The sequence below is a fragment of the Amblyraja radiata genome, chromosome 19 (assembly GCF_010909765.2).
Source record: "Amblyraja radiata isolate CabotCenter1 chromosome 19, sAmbRad1.1.pri, whole genome shotgun sequence".
NCBI classification, from domain to species: domain Eukaryota; kingdom Metazoa; phylum Chordata; class Chondrichthyes; order Rajiformes; family Rajidae; genus Amblyraja; species Amblyraja radiata.
Window position 1 is genome coordinate 41,787,890 of NC_045974.1, and position 18,291 is coordinate 41,806,180.

At 45.3% G+C, this 18,291-nt stretch overlaps 1 protein-coding gene across 2 annotated transcripts in view; it reads right to left on the reverse strand.

Annotated features, from left to right (window-relative positions):
• Positions 1-18,291, reverse strand: part of met (MET proto-oncogene, receptor tyrosine kinase) — a 185,057-nt gene that overhangs the window by 51,016 nt on the left and 115,750 nt on the right. For both annotated transcript variants that reach the window (XM_033038324.1, XM_033038323.1), the window contains exons 4-6: positions 11,014-11,148; positions 6,139-6,306; positions 603-763 (exon numbers count right to left, since the gene is read on the reverse strand). In XM_033038324.1, coding sequence (XP_032894215.1) covers positions 603-763; positions 6,139-6,306; positions 11,014-11,148 — 464 coding nt within the window. The remainder of the gene's footprint in view (positions 1-602; positions 764-6,138; positions 6,307-11,013; positions 11,149-18,291) is intronic.

The window sequence follows — 18,291 nt, forward strand, 5'->3', positions numbered from 1 at the left end:
CTATGTTGTCAGACAGAGAGGAGTTCCCACAGACTGCCTAGAGTCATTGCATGGAGTCATACAGTATGGAACCAGGCCCTTCGGCCCAACTTGCCCATTCCAACCGAGTAGCCACGTCTAAACTAGTCCAATCTGCCCACGTTTGGCCCATATCTCTCTAAACCTTTTTTATCCTTGTACCTGTCCAAATGCATATTAAATATTGTTATAGTACCTGCTTGCTGGTTTAAAATGAAGATAGACATAAAATGCAGGAGGAACTCAGCGGGGCAGGCAGCAACTGTGGAGAGAAGGAATGGGTAATGTTTCAGGTCGAGACCAGAATCTGAAGAAGGGTCTCGACCTGAAACGTCACCCATTCCTTCTCTCCAGAGATGATGCCTGTCCCACTGAGTTACTCCAGTTTTGTGTCTATCTCCTGTGTAAAGACTCCATGACTCTACAGTGATATAATTAGTAATAAATAAAACTGAAGTAGTACAAATAAACTGAAGTGCAATAACAATAAGTACTGAAGTGTCACGATATGCGTTATGTCAGCGATCCACATTGGGTTAGATCACAAGTTAATATTTAGCTAGAATTACTCAATCTTGGCATACCTGTTCCTGTTGCTTCTGTTTGCTTCCAATTTGCAGGGAGCAGTTCCGACAATTATGGCCGTCGTTTTAGCACTTACTTTACCAATTTTCATGGTTTCAAAATTCCTTCCACAAATGATCAGCCTTGTTCCACCCTCTGAGGGGGCAGTTAGCGGAGAGATCTGAAAGTAGTTAAAGAAAGAAAGTGAAACAAGCAGCATCCATTCGCAAACCGTTGGTTGTCCAACTCCCCGAATCATTAAACAGAACAAATAAAAATGTAATGTAGAGACTGTAGGACAGCACGGTGGTGCTGGTGCCTTACAGCACTTACTGTGCCAGAGACCTGGGTTCGATCCTGGCTAAGGGTGCTGTCTGTACGGAGTTTGTAGGTTCTCCCCGTGACCTGTGTGGGTTTTCTCCGAGATCTTTAGTTTCCTCCCACACTCTAAAGACGTACAGGTTTGTAGGTTAATAGGCTTGGTTATAAATGTAAAATTGTCCCTAGGGTGTGTAGGGTGGTGTTAATGTGCAGGGATCGCTGGTCAGTGCAGACTGTATCTCCAAATTAAATGTCAACAAAACGTGCTTCATCACAATGCTGAATAAGTCCTTTCACATCTAGTGTTGAGGGGACAAGTCCTCAGGTACTCTAGTCATACAAGTAGCAATGATCATTCAATACAGCAGATATGAAAACTCGACATTTCCAGCATCTGCAGTTCCTTCTTGAACATTTCTAAAATGGAAAGTGATTTGATGATTTCTATATTGAGTGCACCACTCCAGGCAGTTGACTGGCTCCTCTCAGCTGTGAAACACTCTTGCACCAAAGACGTAATTTACGAGTCAGTTGCAGATGTAGATACAGAGGTATAGGTACAGAGTGCTTCTGCGGGAAGTGGAAACCAGCTGTGCTGGTCATGGCACATTGATATAAAACCCAATGAAATAACTATGTCTCCCTCTCAGTCTGAAGAAGGGTCTCGAGCCAAAATGTCACCCATTCATTTATCCAGAGATGTTGCCTGTCCTGTTGGTATTCTCTAGCACTTTGTGTCTATCTTCGGTGTAAACCTGCATCTGTACACAGCGAACAGGTCAAGGGAAGGGCAGCATTTTGGGTTTAGTCCACATCCTTCCTATACATTATCTAATCCTCATCACTGCTTCCATGGGGTTCGCCAGGGGTTTTCTCTGCCTTGAGATCAAGGATGACATATTCCCACTCTGGTTTTGTACGCTATAAGTTGACTGGTGATGCCAATGTGAGACTCAGCAGAAGGGATGAGATCAGTCATCCTTCTTTCCAAACTGTAGTTTTCCCTCTCAACCACTGTTAATAAACCTTTTAACTGCATCTAATCTGCACCTCTTATACATCTGCTCTTAGCACTTTCCATTGGGATGGTCCTTCCAACTCACCAGCCTTTGCATTCATTCTCTGCATGAGAATGAGCTTCCGCCATCAGAACATCTACAACACTCCTCCATCATTCAGCAGGGAGCAGGAACCATTCACTTCACGATTCCCTGGTCCACTCTACGTTTCCACCAACCATCCCTTTTCCTACAGCAATTTCCCAGGTGATCATATTTACTAGTATCCTCCTGTTAATCTGGATTTACCCTGACAGAGCCACAACAAGAGAGCAGTCCTGAACTACTATCTACCTCGTTGGAGTCTCTCAGACTACCTTAGATCAGACTTTACTGGCTCCATCTTGCACTAAAGGCTATCACGGGTAAACAAGAGGAAGAGAACTGGACTTTGCTGCCTTCCCTCAGTGGCAACCATTGTGGGGGGATGTTTTTATGTTTAATGTCAAATTCTTTAATGTTGCGTTTTATTTTTATTGGTGTGTTGCAATGGCAACTCAAATATCACTACAGCAATTGGTGTATGTGACAATAAATGTCCTTTGTCCTTCCCTTCTCAAGTATCTGTACACTGTGAATGGCTGGATTGTAATCATGTATTGTCTTTCCACTGACTGGATGGCACAGAACAAAAGCTTTTCACTGTACCTCGGTACACGTGACAATAAACTAAACACTACTTCCCACTCTCCCTGCTGCTGTGCATACTTCTTTTGTCTCTTCTTCTGCTTTTGGTCTTCGACTCAAAATGTTAAAGGGCCTGTCCCACTTACGCAATTTGTTTCGGCGACTTGCCGGCACATCAATGGTCGCCGAAATGTTTCAAAATGTTGAAAATCCAGCAACAACCAGAAAAATGTACGACTCTTTGGGCGACCACTCACGACCATACAGGCGTCACCCCACGACATATGACGGGTCACGGAAAAAATCGCGTAAGTGGGACAGGCCCTTTACTTTGTCTCCTCCCATGGATATGGCCTCACCTACTGAATATCTTCAGCATTTTCTGATTTTCTTTGATCAGTTATAGGCTGAAGATTCTTAGGAGTAGCTATATATATCTATATATATATATATATATATATATCTATATCTATATCTATATCTATATCTATATCTATATCTATATCTATATCTATATCTATATCTATATATATATCTATAGCGCTATATATATAGCTATATATAGCGCTATATATATAGCTATATATAGCGCTATATATATAGCTATATATATATATAGCTATATATATATATATATATATATATATATATAGAGCTATAGAGCTATAGAGCTATAGAGCTATAGAGCTATAGAGCTATAGAGCTATAGAGCTATAGAGCTATATATATATATATATATATTTCAACTTCTTTTTCACACAAAGGGTGGTGAGTGCATGAGGCTCGGACAATCCCAACGTTGGTGTGGGCAAGTTGGGCTGAAGAACCTGTTTCCATGCTATATCACTCTATGACTCTTTAGCAGAACTTGGAATAGATGTTCATAGGAACATCAAGAATATTTTCAATGCTTTTAAATACAAAAGAGATACGAATTAATCTAATTTATTTACTACTCCAAATCTGATTAAGAGATGTTGGCCTAAAAATTATTTTATTCAGGGGATGGAGAGTTAAAATAGCACAGCATATGAAGCTTGTGGTGGGTTTGAGCGAGGCCTCATAGCAGAGAAATTCTATCACAAACAATGTGCAATGTACACAGTGAACAAGTGTAGAAAGGAACTGCAGATGCTGGTTTAAACTGAAGATAGAAACAAAATGCTGGAGTAACTCAGCGGGACATGCAGCATCTCTGGAGAGAAGGAATGGGTTACATTTTGTGTCTGAAGAAGGGTATCGACCCGAAATGTCACCCATTCATTATCTCCATAGATGCTGCCTGTCCTGCCGAGTTACTCCAAGTTTGTGTGTCACTGTACACAGTGAACACTTTGGTTTTTTGCCCTTTGGCGAATTTACTATGAATTCCGTGTTTGCATTGAAGATGGAAGCGGGGACTTGTGAATGGGTTGTGAGCGTGCTGGGATGGAGGGCAAGTGGGCAGGGGGTAAGTAAGGCTGTGGAGGATCAGGTGAGCAGATGAAGGGGCAGTGGAGATAGAGCATCAGTGGAATAGAGTGGATGGGGTGAAGGGGGACTGCAGCAGCTTCCAGAGATAGGGCAGCAGCAGGGGAGCAACAGTGGGTTTGGTGACATGATTGTGTAGCAATGTGTTGTTGGGTTTGGATATCCTGAGTGGAGATGCTTGACACCTCCTCTCTCTCTCGCCCCCCTCCTCTTTCTCTCTTCCCCTCCTCTCTCTCTCTCCCCCTTCTCTCTCTCTCCCCCCTCCTCTCTCTCTCTCCCCCTCCCCTCACTCTCTTCCCCCTCCCCTCTCTCTCTTCCCCCCTCTCTCTCTCTCTTCCCCTCCCCTCTCTCCCCCACCTCTCTCTCTCCACCACCTCTCTCTCTCTCTCCCTCTCCCCCACCGCTCTCTCTCTCCCTCCCCCACCCCTCTCTTTCTCTCCCACCTCTCTCTCCCCCACCTCTCTCTCTCCCCCCACCTCTCTCTCTCTCTCCCCCCCCCTCTCTCTCCTACCCCCCCTCTCTCTCCTCCCCCCCCACCCTGTCCCCCCGTTCATGTTTCCCCCTCCCCGCCCCGTTCCTCCCCCTCCCCCTTCTCGCTCTGCCCTCACTCTCTACCCCCCCCCTCCCTAGACACGCCTGCGAGTTGGGGGCTATGTGTCAGTAGATGGGGCGGTTATGGGGTAATAGGAGCAAATTAATAACATTAATATATTGACAAGGGGGGTAGTTAGCGCATGTGCGGGGGGGGGAGATAGTTTGTGTGTGGGGGTGGTTAATGTGTGTGATGCCCCCTCCTGCAATGGCACGTTGGTCTAGTTCTCCTTAATTCTACCACTACCAAGGAAGAAGCTGCTAAAGCTATTGCCAACCTCTCAGATGCTCAGTAGCTGTACCTCATACAAAATCATTGTAAACTGGGTCCTTCTATAAGAATGGATGCTGGCGAAGATTTAACCCTGACTAGTTACGACCATACCCCTGGCTTGTATATAGCGATCATGTGGATGGCGTCTTTTGCCTACCTTGTGCCTTGTTTGTGAACAACAGGAAATCACTTATCGTCAAGTTAAGGTACGTCTAGTCTATTTGTCACATACACATACAAGATGTGCAGTAAAATGAAAGTGGCAATGCCTGCGGATTGTGCAAAACAACGGAACAGGTGCTCCTGAATGTATATTGCCATTTACTACTACCTCTACTAATGCAAGGGCATTCGTTGGCCTTGCCCTGTAAACCAACCCTGGTTCCACAAACCCTGTCATGCCACCCCCCTTTTTGAAAAGCTTTGTATGGGCCTGTGTACACTTCACTTGTGTGGAGAAGGCAGAGTGAGTAGACATCAGTGTTCCACACATTTCACTGCACCTTCCGGTGCATCTGACAAATACATTTGACTTTGACTTTGTTGAAGGGGTGTGCTTTTGATATTTTTAGAGATACATACAAGGAAGCAGGCCCTTCGGCCCACCGAGTCCACACTGACCATTGTTCACCCTGGTTCTACATTAGCCCACTTTCTCATCCATTCCCTACACAGTAAGGGCAATGTACAAAGGCCAATTAACCTACAAACCCGCACATCTTTGGGATGTAGGAGGGAACCGGAACACCTGGAGTGAACCCACACAGTCGCGGGAAGAACGTGCAAATACCATACACTCAGCACCCGACGCCAGGATCGAACCTGGAACTCTGGCACTGTGAGGCAGTTGCTCTACCAACTGTGCTATTGCACTGCCTTCTACCACATCATGCTCAGGGGATGCACTGTACATTATGCCTGGATTTTTAGTTGGCATAGCTATTAGTTGGTAAAATGTTGAAGAAAATTAAAATACTATCAATATTACTACTCAATACTACTCAATACTAGTACAAAACACAAAAATACTAGTACAGGTACTAACACTATACAAAGGAATTTAAGCCTGGATTTTTAGTTGGCAAAGTTATTCATTGTAAAATATTGAAGAAATGAGCAGAATGCATTTTTAGTCAAAATACTAAAATATGATCACAATATTACTGGAATGGCATCGTGAAGCTAAACTTCACAGAAAAGTTTGATAATTCTTACCTCTCTGATAATAGCAGGGCAGATGTTCAACATGTGAGTCATGCATTCCTGCTTTCGGGAACACCTTCCACTACACCAGCCACAGCCCATGAAGGACGGAGCTGTTAAACACTTACTGCAGGACAAGAAATGGCCACACCTTGCAGCTGTTAAAGGCAATTTGCTTATCTAGAGAGAGAAAAAAATACACTGGGTAATTAAACTTTAAACAAATAGGAATTTATTACATGAATGCTTCCCCATTCCACACTAAACATTGACTGATCATAATATACCAGATATATTGTGTTGTGTCAGGTCAGGGTCAAAATAAGCACTTTAGGCTCAAGTGTTGCTTCTTGATTGCTCAGATATACTCATACTTTATTGTGACAAAGATACCATGGAAACATAGAAAAATAAGTGCAGGAGTAGGCCATTCGGCCCTTTGAGCCAGCACTGCCATTTAATATGATCATGGCTGATCATCTAAAATCAGTAGCCCGTTCCTGCTTTTTCCCCATATCCCATGAATCCTTTAGCAACGAAGATCTAATGGGCCTGTCCCACGTAGGCGACTTTTTTAGGAGACTACAGGAGACTATGCAGTGGTCACATGTTCACGGGTGGTTGCTGAGGACTCGCCTTCATGGTCGTGATTAGTTCGCGCATTCTCGGAACTAGTCGCGGCTTCATTCTGGTCACCGTGTGTTGAAAGATTTGCGGTCACACAAATGAAGCCGCCATGGAGAGTAACGAGAATTCACGTGCCGTACGTGCAGTGGTAGTTTCACCAGGGCCCTGCACGACTGCAGTAGGACCTCCTTGCTCCTAAAGTCAAATCCTCTCACAATGAAGGCCAATTTAGGTTTCTTCACTGCCTGCTATACCATTCGGCCTATTGAGTCTATGCTAGTACTTGTAAAAGTTCTATTCCCCTCTAAATACACATGAAAATAAATATAGATGATGTAAATCTGAAATGAAGGTAGGAAAAGCTGGAAGTACATGGGTCTCAGACTGGAAACATTAAATGTTTTCCTTTCCATGGAAGCTGCCTGATCTGTCGAGTGTTACATGCATTTTTTATTGCAGCTCCTTTCTCCCACATGTAAACTATTCTCCCCCACATGCCCTTTCAGTTCTTTGCCACCAATCTATACTAGGCATAACCTGGAGTAGCCAATTAACCTAACGGCATGTCTGCTGGATGTGGGAAGAAACTGGTGCACCTGCAGGGATCAAATTTGGTTCCAGGGAGAATGTGTAAACTGCACCCAGACAGTACATGAGATCACGAGTCAACCCAAGTCTCTGGAGCTGTGAGGCAGATACTTTACAAACCAGCTCAACACACAGGCTGAGAAATGGCAGTAAGGAGCATATCAGAACTTGCTTTCCATTCAATGGAGGGTGGTGGAGGCAGGTTCTCTGGATGCTTTCAAGAGAGAGCTAGATAGGGCTCTTAAAAATACCAGTCAGGGGATATGGGGAGAAGGCAAGAACGGGGTACTGATTGGGGATGATCAGCCATGATCACATTGAATGGCGGTGCTGGCTCGAAGGGCCGAATGGCCTACTCCTGCACCTATTGTCTATTGTCAATGTGTAACGCAGTGCTCAACAAAGACCCACCAAGCAAAACATATTCAAGCCTTGACTGTTGAATTGAACTATCTGTTGGTGAACACTAAATGCTGGAGTAACTCAGCGGGACAGGCAGCATCTCTGGAGAGAAGGATTGGGTGATGTTTCAGGTGGAGACCCCTCTTCAGACTCGCCGTTTCAGGTCGAGACCCTTCTGCTATCTTTCGGCAATATTTCTTTTCACATACTTCAACTCGAAAAGTTGAAGGAGGTGATGGAGAGGACCAGGCACGGGGAGGGACATCGGATCGCGCGGGATGAAGCATATGGAGGCGACGGCTGCAACAGGTGTTTGTGGCCAGCTGCAGCTGGGACAGTAAAACGGCACCAAAATGGCCCCTGTTGCATAAGGACTGGGTCGGCTGTTATGTGCACACTGTACCGACCGAGGGGATTGTGCTGATGTACGAGGATAGTCTTGCTGAGCTTCATGCATAAAATGTATTTCACCGTACCTGGTACATGACAATACAGAAACTATTGGAAGTAGCCACACTGAAAAGTCAAAGTCAAAGTCAAATTTATTCGTCACATGCACCAACGAGGGTGCACCAACCAAAGCTGCTGTGAACGATGTGACAACATCAATACAGACCCTGTGCATGGTCTCATTTGTTCCCCATGTCGGAATAAAGAAATGCAGGTGCTGGTCAATACGCAAAAGCTCACAGATTACTGGATTAACTCAGCGGGTCAGGCAGCATCCCAGGAGAGCAGGGATAGGTGACATTTCGGGTCGAGAGGATCTCCAGAGATGCCGTCTGACCAGCTGAGTTACTCCAGCACTTTATGTCCTTTTGATCCCCATGTCTATTAATAGGTTGAACAGTGTGGCGGGACTCCAATTTCATCGGTAAATGACAGTCTCACTGTCACCCTTAATTTCTGAGGGTAATGAACAAAGTTCTACATTTCACTGGGCAATTGGTGGTCAGATGGTGTCCTTGCAAGATTTAGCAGGACGGTGGCGCAGCGGTAGAGTTGCTGCCTTAAGCCCCTGTCCCACTTAGGAGACCTAAACAACAACCTCTGGTGACCTTGCCCACCACCTAAAAAAAAAATCAAGGTCGAGGTGACCTGCAACCTCCTACCACCTCTCACGCATACGTTGAAAACCTTCCTCAACTATGAAGAAAACCGGCTTCGACTAGACCTGCGACTAAAAAATGATCGATTTTTAAAACGGCAAACTATATTTAGTCAAGGCCAGTTTTAAACATGATGAATAAATAGCAACAACCTAGATGAAGCCTCAACCACGCGGAAACCACTTTCGACCATTAGGGAGAGTGACCAAAACCTCCAGTGACCTCATGGAAACCTTGGGTGGCGGGCAAGGTCACCAGAGGTTGCTGTTTAGGTCTCCTAAGTGGGACAGGGACTTTACACACTTGCAGCGCCGGAGACCTGGGTTCAATCCCAACAATGGGTGCAGTCTACACAGAGTTTGTACGTTCTCCCCGTAACCTGCGTGGGTTTTCTCCGAGATCTTCAGGTTCCTCTCACTGGAGTGTGGTTTGTAGGTTAATTGGCTTGGTATAAGTGTAAATTGTCCCTATTGTGTGTAGGATAGTTTTAATGCGCGGGGATTGCTGGTCGGCGCGGACTCGTGTGGGCTGAAGGGCCTGTTTCCGCACTGTATCTCTAAGCATAAAATAGTGGCAAGCAATGAAATTCATGCAGTGATTTGTGGTGTCACATAATTCACAACATACACCTTTCTACAAATTTCTGGTTTGTTCACATGCAAATCTGATGTGAACCCACCAAATTATGCACCATGGGAGGAACATTTTTGCTTTTTGGGGTGATCAACAAGTATTCCTGAAAAGCGAACAATGGCAGATGGTGGGAATCTGAAATAAGCCCAGTAAATAGTAGAAATACTCAACATGCCAACCTGCGTCTGTGGAGAGAGGAAAAATGTGGTCGACATGTCAGGTCAAAAACTTTTGATCAGAACTAGAAAGTTGTAGTCACCCGAGGGTTGGGGAGGTAGGGTTACTGAGAGTGAACAATACATGTCATAGGGTGATCTGGACACAGGTGACACTGGTGCTGACTGAGAGAGGGTGGCAAAGGTTTTTTTTTACTGCAGCTAATCTCTCTCTCCTCTCTCTCGAAGATTTATAATTGGTATCCCCATCTATCACCCTTCTGAGTTGGATGATCAGCCATGATCATATTGAATGGTGGTGCAGGCTCGAAGGGCCAAATGGCCTACTCCTGCACCTAATTTCTATGTTTCTATGTTTCTATGTTTCTTTGCAATTTAAATCATAGTGGTTTTTAAGATTTTTTTTCAAATTCTGATGAAATTTCATTGATCTGAAGTGTTTAAATGTTGACCGGCTTTCTCCACTTGACGTTGCCCAATTCCAGCATTTTTGGCTTTCATTTAAGTATATATGTACTTTCATATACATATATATATATATATATATGTACACACATACACACATACTCAAAAAATAAACAGTAGTGGTGCAATAATAATTATAATAATATTAATAATAGTCTATTGAAGTACATAGCTTATGAGGATGTAGTGTTTAATAGCCTGATCGCTCTTGGGAAGAAGCTGTTCCTGACCCTGGACGTTACAGTTTTCAGGCTCCTGTACCTTTGTCCCGATGGCAGTGGTGAAATGAGTGTGTGGCCAGGATGGTGTGGGTCTCTGATGATGCCGGCTGCCTTTTTGAGGCAGCGACTCCGATAAATCCCTTCAATGGTGGGCTGTAGGGAAAGGTTGATCAGGCTGGGACTCTATTCCTTGGAGCACAGGAGGATGAGGGGTGATCTTATAGAGGTGTATAAGATCATGAGAGGAATAGATCGGGTAGATGCACAGTCTCTTGCCCAGAGTAGATGAATCGAGGACCAGAGGACATAGGTTTAAGGTGAAGGGGAATAGGTTTGATAGGAATCGGAGGGGTAACTTTTTCACACAAAGGGTGGTGGATGTATGGAACAAGGTTCCAGAGGAGGTAGTTGAGGCTGGGACAATCCCAACACTTATGAAACAGCTAGACAGGTGCATGGATAGGACAGGTTTGGAGGGATATGGACCAAATGGGACTGGTGTAGCTGGGACATGTTGGCCGGTGTGAGCAAGTTGGGCTGAAGGGCCTGTTTCCACACCGTATCACTCTAAAATCACGTCAGATGTATTATTAAAGTAAATGAAGGTAGTGATTAAAATACTTGGGGGACTATTGTTATGAAGTTATCTACATAAAGACAATGTACCTTTTTCCCAGTAATGATGATGATGTAGCCATTTTCCGACCCGGATTGCTCAACCAGTACTTCAGGGAATACTGAACTGGAATCCAGCTGGAAAGTGAAATGAGGCGTCGACGGCTGGACTCGTGAAATCACCACCTGTGGAGATGAAATATGAAGCAATTCTCAATCATTCTTTTATTTGTTCATAGAGTCACAAGTCACAAGATGCTGCATTTTGATGTGAAAAAGCAATTCACTGCAGCACCAAAGGTTCTCCTCCAGACATTCTCAGTTCAGTTTAGTTTATTGTCACATGCACCGAGGTACAGTGAAAAGCTTTTGTTGTGTGCTAGCCAGTCAGCAGAAAGACAATACATGATGACAATCGAGCCGTTACAGTGTACAGATGCATGATTATGGAATAACGTGTAGGGCAAGGCAGAGCCAGCAAAGTCCAATCAAAGATAGTCTGAGGGTCACCAACGAGGTAGATGATTGGCTTTCATAACAAATATTGATACTCTGCAGAATCATGATTCCTTTTGGGGATTTAGTTCGGATGCCATGAAGATAGAAAGAAAGACTCAAAATGTAATAGCCCTGTCCCACTGTACGAGTTCATTCCAAGAGTTCTCCCGAGTTTGCCCTGATTCGAACTCGGAGATTTACGGTAATGGCCGCTCGCAGGTACTCAGGGCTTTCGTGGACATTTTTCAACATGTTGAAAAATCTTCACGAGTCTTCCCGTGCTTACCTGCTGTTAACGAGTCTTCCCGAGTACCTGCCGTTAGCGTTACGAGCCGCTAAGAGACGTCCCCGAGCTCTGACGTACCCGCTACGTTAATTCTACGTGCCTATCACGAGTTTGATTTTTTTTAAACTCGGGAGAGCACTTGAATGAACTCGTTCAGTGGGACAGGGCTTTAAGTCAGCATCTGCAGTTCCTTGTTTAGGGTCTGTCCTACTTTCACAACTTAATTCAAAACCTCTGCCGAGTTTAAAGGACCTCAAAAAAAACTCAAGATCGTGGTAATCTACGAACTCCTACGACCTTCCACGACAATGTTCACAAACTCCTACGAGTATATATGCGAATTCCCACGACTATTTCGATGCCCTCCTTACAAGTAAAAAGTTGCAATTTCTTTCATCCCGACCATTTTTTTACCCGTGGACATTTTTGATCAGGCTGGAAAAAACGTCCCGACTTACCTGATGCCACGAGTACCTACGGCTAGCATAACGAGCCGCTACGATATATCTATGAACTCCTACGACCTCCTACGGACTCGTTACGAACATTCTGTGAGTTTGAATCAAGGGGAAAACTCGGGAAAATTCGTGAATTACCTCGTGAAAGTGGGACAGGCCCGTTTCTTCAAAGTGGCTCCTGCTGGCCACTCGCACTGGAATTTCACAGGAAATTGCTGAGTTTCCTTGGAATCTCATAGAGCTCGTGGTGGGGACGTGGAGGTGGTTTTGAGAAGATAGAGCTCTGTTGGAATAACATTTTCAAGGTTGTAGATAAAATAAAGCTTCCAACCAGGCAGTGTTCCTGGCATTTGAGCCTCCCTGACGTAAAACCAAGGCCATTGAGCATTAAGATGTAGAAACATTGAATAGAAGAATGTACATTTTCCATTATATTGGAAGGAAGAACATGAAGAAAATGGTGTAAAGGGGCAGGTACAATATACTGTTTACAATCATTCAATTCACGGTGGCGCAGCGGTAGAGTTGCTGCCTTCCAGCGAATGCAGCGCCAGAAACTCAGATTTGATCCCGACTACGAGTGCTGTCTGTACGGAGTTTGTACGTTCTCCCCGTGACCCGCGTGGGTTTTCTCCGAGATCTTCGGTTTCCTCCCACACTCCAAAGACGTACAGGCTTGTAGGCTAATTGCCTTGGTGAATGTAAAAACTGTCCCTAGTGTGTGTAGGATAGTGTTAAAGTGCGGGGACCCGGTGGACCGAAGGGCCTGTTTCCGCGCTGTATCTCTAAACTAAAATAAACTAAAAATAACGAGAACTAATTAAAGCAACACCTAACCGAATGTTTAACTGAATACAGTCATATAGTTGGTCAGCATGGAAAGAGACCCTTCAGCCTATCCTTCTGAACCTTCTGAATTTTGTAGTCGGCAGGGCAGTGCTCTGCATATCGCCAACTTGGACAATTTTACATTTTTTATCAAGCCAATTAACCTACAAACCTGTACGACTTTGGAGTGTGGGAGGAAACCGAAGATCTCGGAGAAAACCCACGCAGGTCACGGGGAGAACGTACAAACTCCATACAGACAGCACCCGTAGTCGGGATCGAACCCGGGTCTCCGGCGCTGCATTTTGCTGTAAGGCAGCAACTCTACCGCTGTGCCACCATGACATTTGGATCTTCTGTCCATCTACACATCCTATTTTTCTGCATCAGCTCATAAGTGATAGGAGCAGAATTAGGCCATTCAGCCCATCAGGTCTACTTCACCATTCAATCATGGCTGATCTATCTCTCCCTCCTCACCTCATTCTCCTGCCTTCTCCCCATAACCCCCTGGCACCATACAGAAGGTCTGTATCCGTCAATGCCCCTGCCTGATCAAGTGATTGTCTAAATGAATCTTAAATGCAGTGAGTGTATCTGACCTCCTCATTTCCTCTGGATGTGAGTTTCACATATCAGCCACACTTTGGTTAAACAAATCATCTTGTTAACCCCTTGTCTCCCCACCTTGCAGAGTTGACTCATAACTATTTTGCATTTAAGCCATAAAAGAATATACAATATCCTATTACAGTAAAGTAATGCAACAATGCCAAAGACTGCTGTATTCAAATCGGAAGGTGTGTTAACTAGAAAGGTCACAGAAACCCTTTGTGGATTACAAGGAAAAACTAGGAGACTTAATAGAATGCAAATCATAGCAGTTAGAAACAAACCCCCTCTAGTTCAGGATTCACCTTGTTTGGGAAAGGTGGAGGAGAGCTGCATGAACATGTATAGATGGTGACTGAAAATGCTCTTGTAGATGGGCACTTCCTCCACAAAGACCTTCTCAATGCCCTGGATTTTCCTCAAAATCGAACATGAAGATGAAACCTATTGCACGGGTTTGCAGAGAACTGATATGGGTTAGTTCAGAATTGATTGACGAGCCTGTACCCTAAGCTGGAGGCATTGGAACAAGAACAGAGTAGCGTTCAGTACGCTGGGGCAGGCGCGAAGCCACTGGAATCATCTAGTGAGGATAGCGACTACTGAGACTGGCGAAGAACTACCCCTTACGCGACACACCCCACTGAATCACGAGCACAAAGAAAAGAATTGAAAAACACCTTGCTTGGCTCATCAAACTCACTCCTGGGGCAATCTGGCTCCGTGACAATGGAACTGATTGGGTCGTGGATTCTGAAAATATGCCCAGCAGGTCTACACCCACAGTGTGGCCTTCCAAAAGACTAACTCAGGGCCAGTTACAGTCCTGATCCCATTACGAGCTCCTGTGATTATATTTTCCCTGCCTAGGTGCCAAGGGTACTCTGAGGTTCTGGTCATAGTAGACAGATTCTCCCGATGGGTGGAAGCCATCCCATCTAGACGGGCTACAGCCTCACACGCTGCTAAAGTGCTGTGAAGAGAACACATCCCAAGATAGGGTGTCCCCTCTAACTGACTCAGATCAGGGCATACACGTTATCAGCATTGTTTGTAAGGATGTCTGCAGATTGCTGGACATTACCGGCAGTTTACATTGTCCCCATCTTCCATGGTCTCCTGGTCTGGTTGAATGCATGAATTGTACTATTGAGGACCAGCTAACCACAGTAAATATCACCAAGAGGGGGTGCCATGGCCACTGGCCCTCCGCATTGTCTTATGTAGTATTAGGGCCACTCCTAATCGATCAACACTGTCCAGGGAGATACTTGTGCCTTGATCGGAGTGGAATGTTGCACCGACATTCCGGATAACTCCGAAATCATGACCAACCTGGTTAATGATCCACAAGGAAATTCTGAAGCTCGAGTAGCCTCCTCCCCTCCACCTGCTGGAGCGGGGGTTACGGAATGCCCGGCTCTTTGGGAACCTCCTTGGCTCACGGCTTGATCATGTTTATCCTTTTTACTTTCTGTTGTGTTTTAATGCTTATTAAGTACTGTTGCAAACTAATGGTAGAATGTTACCAGCTAACATCAGATCCATACAGGCCTCGAGCTGCCCCCCCCCCCCCCTTCACTACAAATACACTTCTTATATTTAGAGAAGTATAGATTTATTGTATTGTATTGTATTGTATTGTATTTTAATGACCACACAGCCAGGCTGGTGGAATTTGTTATCAGTACAGCTCGATACAGGTTCCAACATTTCATCAACCATTAAACTTGTAACATAGATATACATAAAGACAGACACATTACATAATACATAAGGGCCATGCTTATTCGTATTTCCTCACCGTACAGAGTTTAAAATGTTAATTGTAGTGGGAATGAAATTGGAGGCAATTGACCTGTGACGCCTCCCAGAGGGCAGTAGCTGAAAGGCATAGTGTGCAGGGTGAGTGGGGTCATAGATGATCTTGCGGGCTTTGTGAAGTGTCCGTTTGTGGTAAAGTGATCCAAGGGATGGTAGGGGTAAGCCAATAATTTTGGATGCTCTGTTGATGATGCGCTGTAATTTCTTCCGGGAGAGTGAGTCGAGACTGCCGAACCTGACTGTGATGGATGAAGTGAGGATGCTTTCGATGATGGCTGTATAGAAGCGGAGCATGAGATGAGACCTTACTCTGAACTTCCTTAGCTGTCGGAGATGGAAAAGTCTTTGCTGGGCTTTTCCATAGATGTGGTGTGCGTTTGTCCTCCATTTGAGGTTGTTGCTGATGTGGGTTCCAAGGAGTTTGAAAGTGTCGGTGATGGAGATGGATTCACCTTTAATGAGCACAGGAGTTTTGGGGGATGGCTGGCGTCTTGGGTCGACGATGAGTTCTTTTGTTTTTGATGAGTTGAGTAAGAGATCGTGGTCTGTGCTTGGTTGACCTGTGCACGGTATTCAGTTTCTTGGTTGTTGGTGATGAATCCTATGATGGTTGAGTCGTCCACGTACTTGTACAGGTTGACAGAGCTGTGGTGGGATGTGAGCTGGTTTGTGTAAAGGGAGAATAGCCAGGGTGAGAGAACACAGCCTTGGGGTGTGCCTTTACTGAGGAACAGAGGGAAGGATGTATTATTGTTGATCCTCACCCTCTGTTGCCTGTTCCAGAGAAAGCTGTGAATCCAGTGACAGATGCATGGGTCAATGTTCATGTCCAGTAATTTATTGAACAGTATGGCCGGGTTTATTGTATTGAATGCCGAGCTGAAATCCATCAACAGGATGCGGGCATATGTGTTTGCGGACTCTAGGTGGTTCAGAATGTGATGAGTTGCTAAGTTGACGGTGTCCTCAACTGACCTGTTGGCTCTGTATACAAATTGGTATGGGTCCATGAGTGGGGTGGTGACAGTTTTCAGGTGATTGAGTATGATGCGCTCCAATGATTTCATGACTGCCGATGTCAAGGCAATGGGTCTGTAGTCATTGAGGCTGGAGATGGTCTTGGTCTTGGGAACCGGGATGATAATAGATTCTTTGAAGCAGTTGGGTACTGAGCTTTGACAGAGGGAGGTGTTGAAGATGTTGGTAAATACCCCAGCCAGTTCCGCAGCGCAGTGGTGGAGAACGGAGGGGCTGATGTTATCTGGGCCAGGGGCTTTATTCCTCTTAAGTCCCCTGAAGGTGCTCCTCACCTCCTCCTCGTAGATGGTGAAAGGGGGGTGAGGGAGGGGGTCGGGGGGAGATGGTGGTGGAGCCGATGCCTGCTCAAACCTCCCATAGAAAAAGTTGAGTGTATCAGGAAGCTGATTGTCGCTGTCAGGTGTGGGGGTGGGTTGCTTTTTGTAGTTCGTCATGTTTTGGAGTTTTTTCCAGATGAAACGTGTGTCACTAGTAGTGATTTGTTCTTCTAGTTTAGTGGCATAGTTGGATTTGGCTCTTCTTATAGCAGATCTCAGTTTGTATTTGGCAGCCATATATTGATCTTTGTTTCCTGCCAGATGAGCTGAATTTTTCTCCTTTCTTAATTTTTCAATGTCCTTATTAAACCACGGTTTATTATTATTGTAGTGTTTGACTTTTTTGAGTGGTATGCACAGGTCCACGCAGTAGTTGACGTATGACGTCACTGCAACGGTGACGTCGTGGAGGTCACCTGCAGCATGGAAAACATTCCAGTCTGTGCACGCGAAACAGCCCCGGAGTTTTTCGATGGCTTCAGGGGACCAGCACCGGACAAGTTTTGTTGGTATCTTGGAGGATTTAACTTTTTGCCTGTATTGTGGAATTAGCAGCAGCATTGCGTGGTCGGACCTGCCCAGCGGAGCCCTCGGGAATGCACAGTAAGCCTCTTTGATGGTAGTGTAGCAGTGGTCTAGCGTGTTGGTCCCTCTGCTGGGGCAAGTTACCTGCTGATGGTAGCCGGGGAGCTCAGATGACAAATTGGTCTGGTTAAAGTCCCCAAGGACGATCACTGTTGTGTCCGGGTGTGAATTTTCCACTGAGGAGACGTAGTTGGCTAACTCGGCTATGGTGGTGTTAGCGTTAGCCTCTGGTGGAATGTAAACACAGATCATAATTACTGATGCGAACTCCCGTGGGAGGTATGATGGTCTGCATTTGACAGTGAGGTATTCCAGGTGCGGGGAGCATACATGGGTGAGTTCTGTAGAATTTGTACACCAGCGTTCATTGATCATTATACAAACGCCGCCGCCTTTTGCCTTGTGCGATAGTTTGGATGATCTATCGGCACGATGTAATGTGAAAGCTGGAAGTGTTACCGCTTGGTCAGGTACTGATTGATCCAGCCAGGTCTCTGTCAGGCAGATGGCAGAGCAATCACTGTAGTCTTTATTAGTTTGTATCATAAGTTGGAGTTCATCCATTTTGTGCCGGAGGGATCTGACGTTTGACAGCAGAAGGGCTGGGAGCGGTGGCCGGTAAGGGCGTCTCCTGAACCTGGCAAAGGTGCCAGAGCGGCGGCCTTTTTTGGCTGGCAGCCATGATGTTGAGTGGCTTGAGATGTTTAAGTTGTTTAAGTCCCGTAATTTCTCCTCCAGCAAGGATGTAGATGGGCCCAAATCACTGAGGTTTAAAAGCTCCGAACGGGAGTACTGGATTAAGCACGACACTTTGCAGACAAATAACGCAGACACTAAAACGGCAGACAGGAACACTGCTTGTACTGCGGCAAGCCTTACGGCC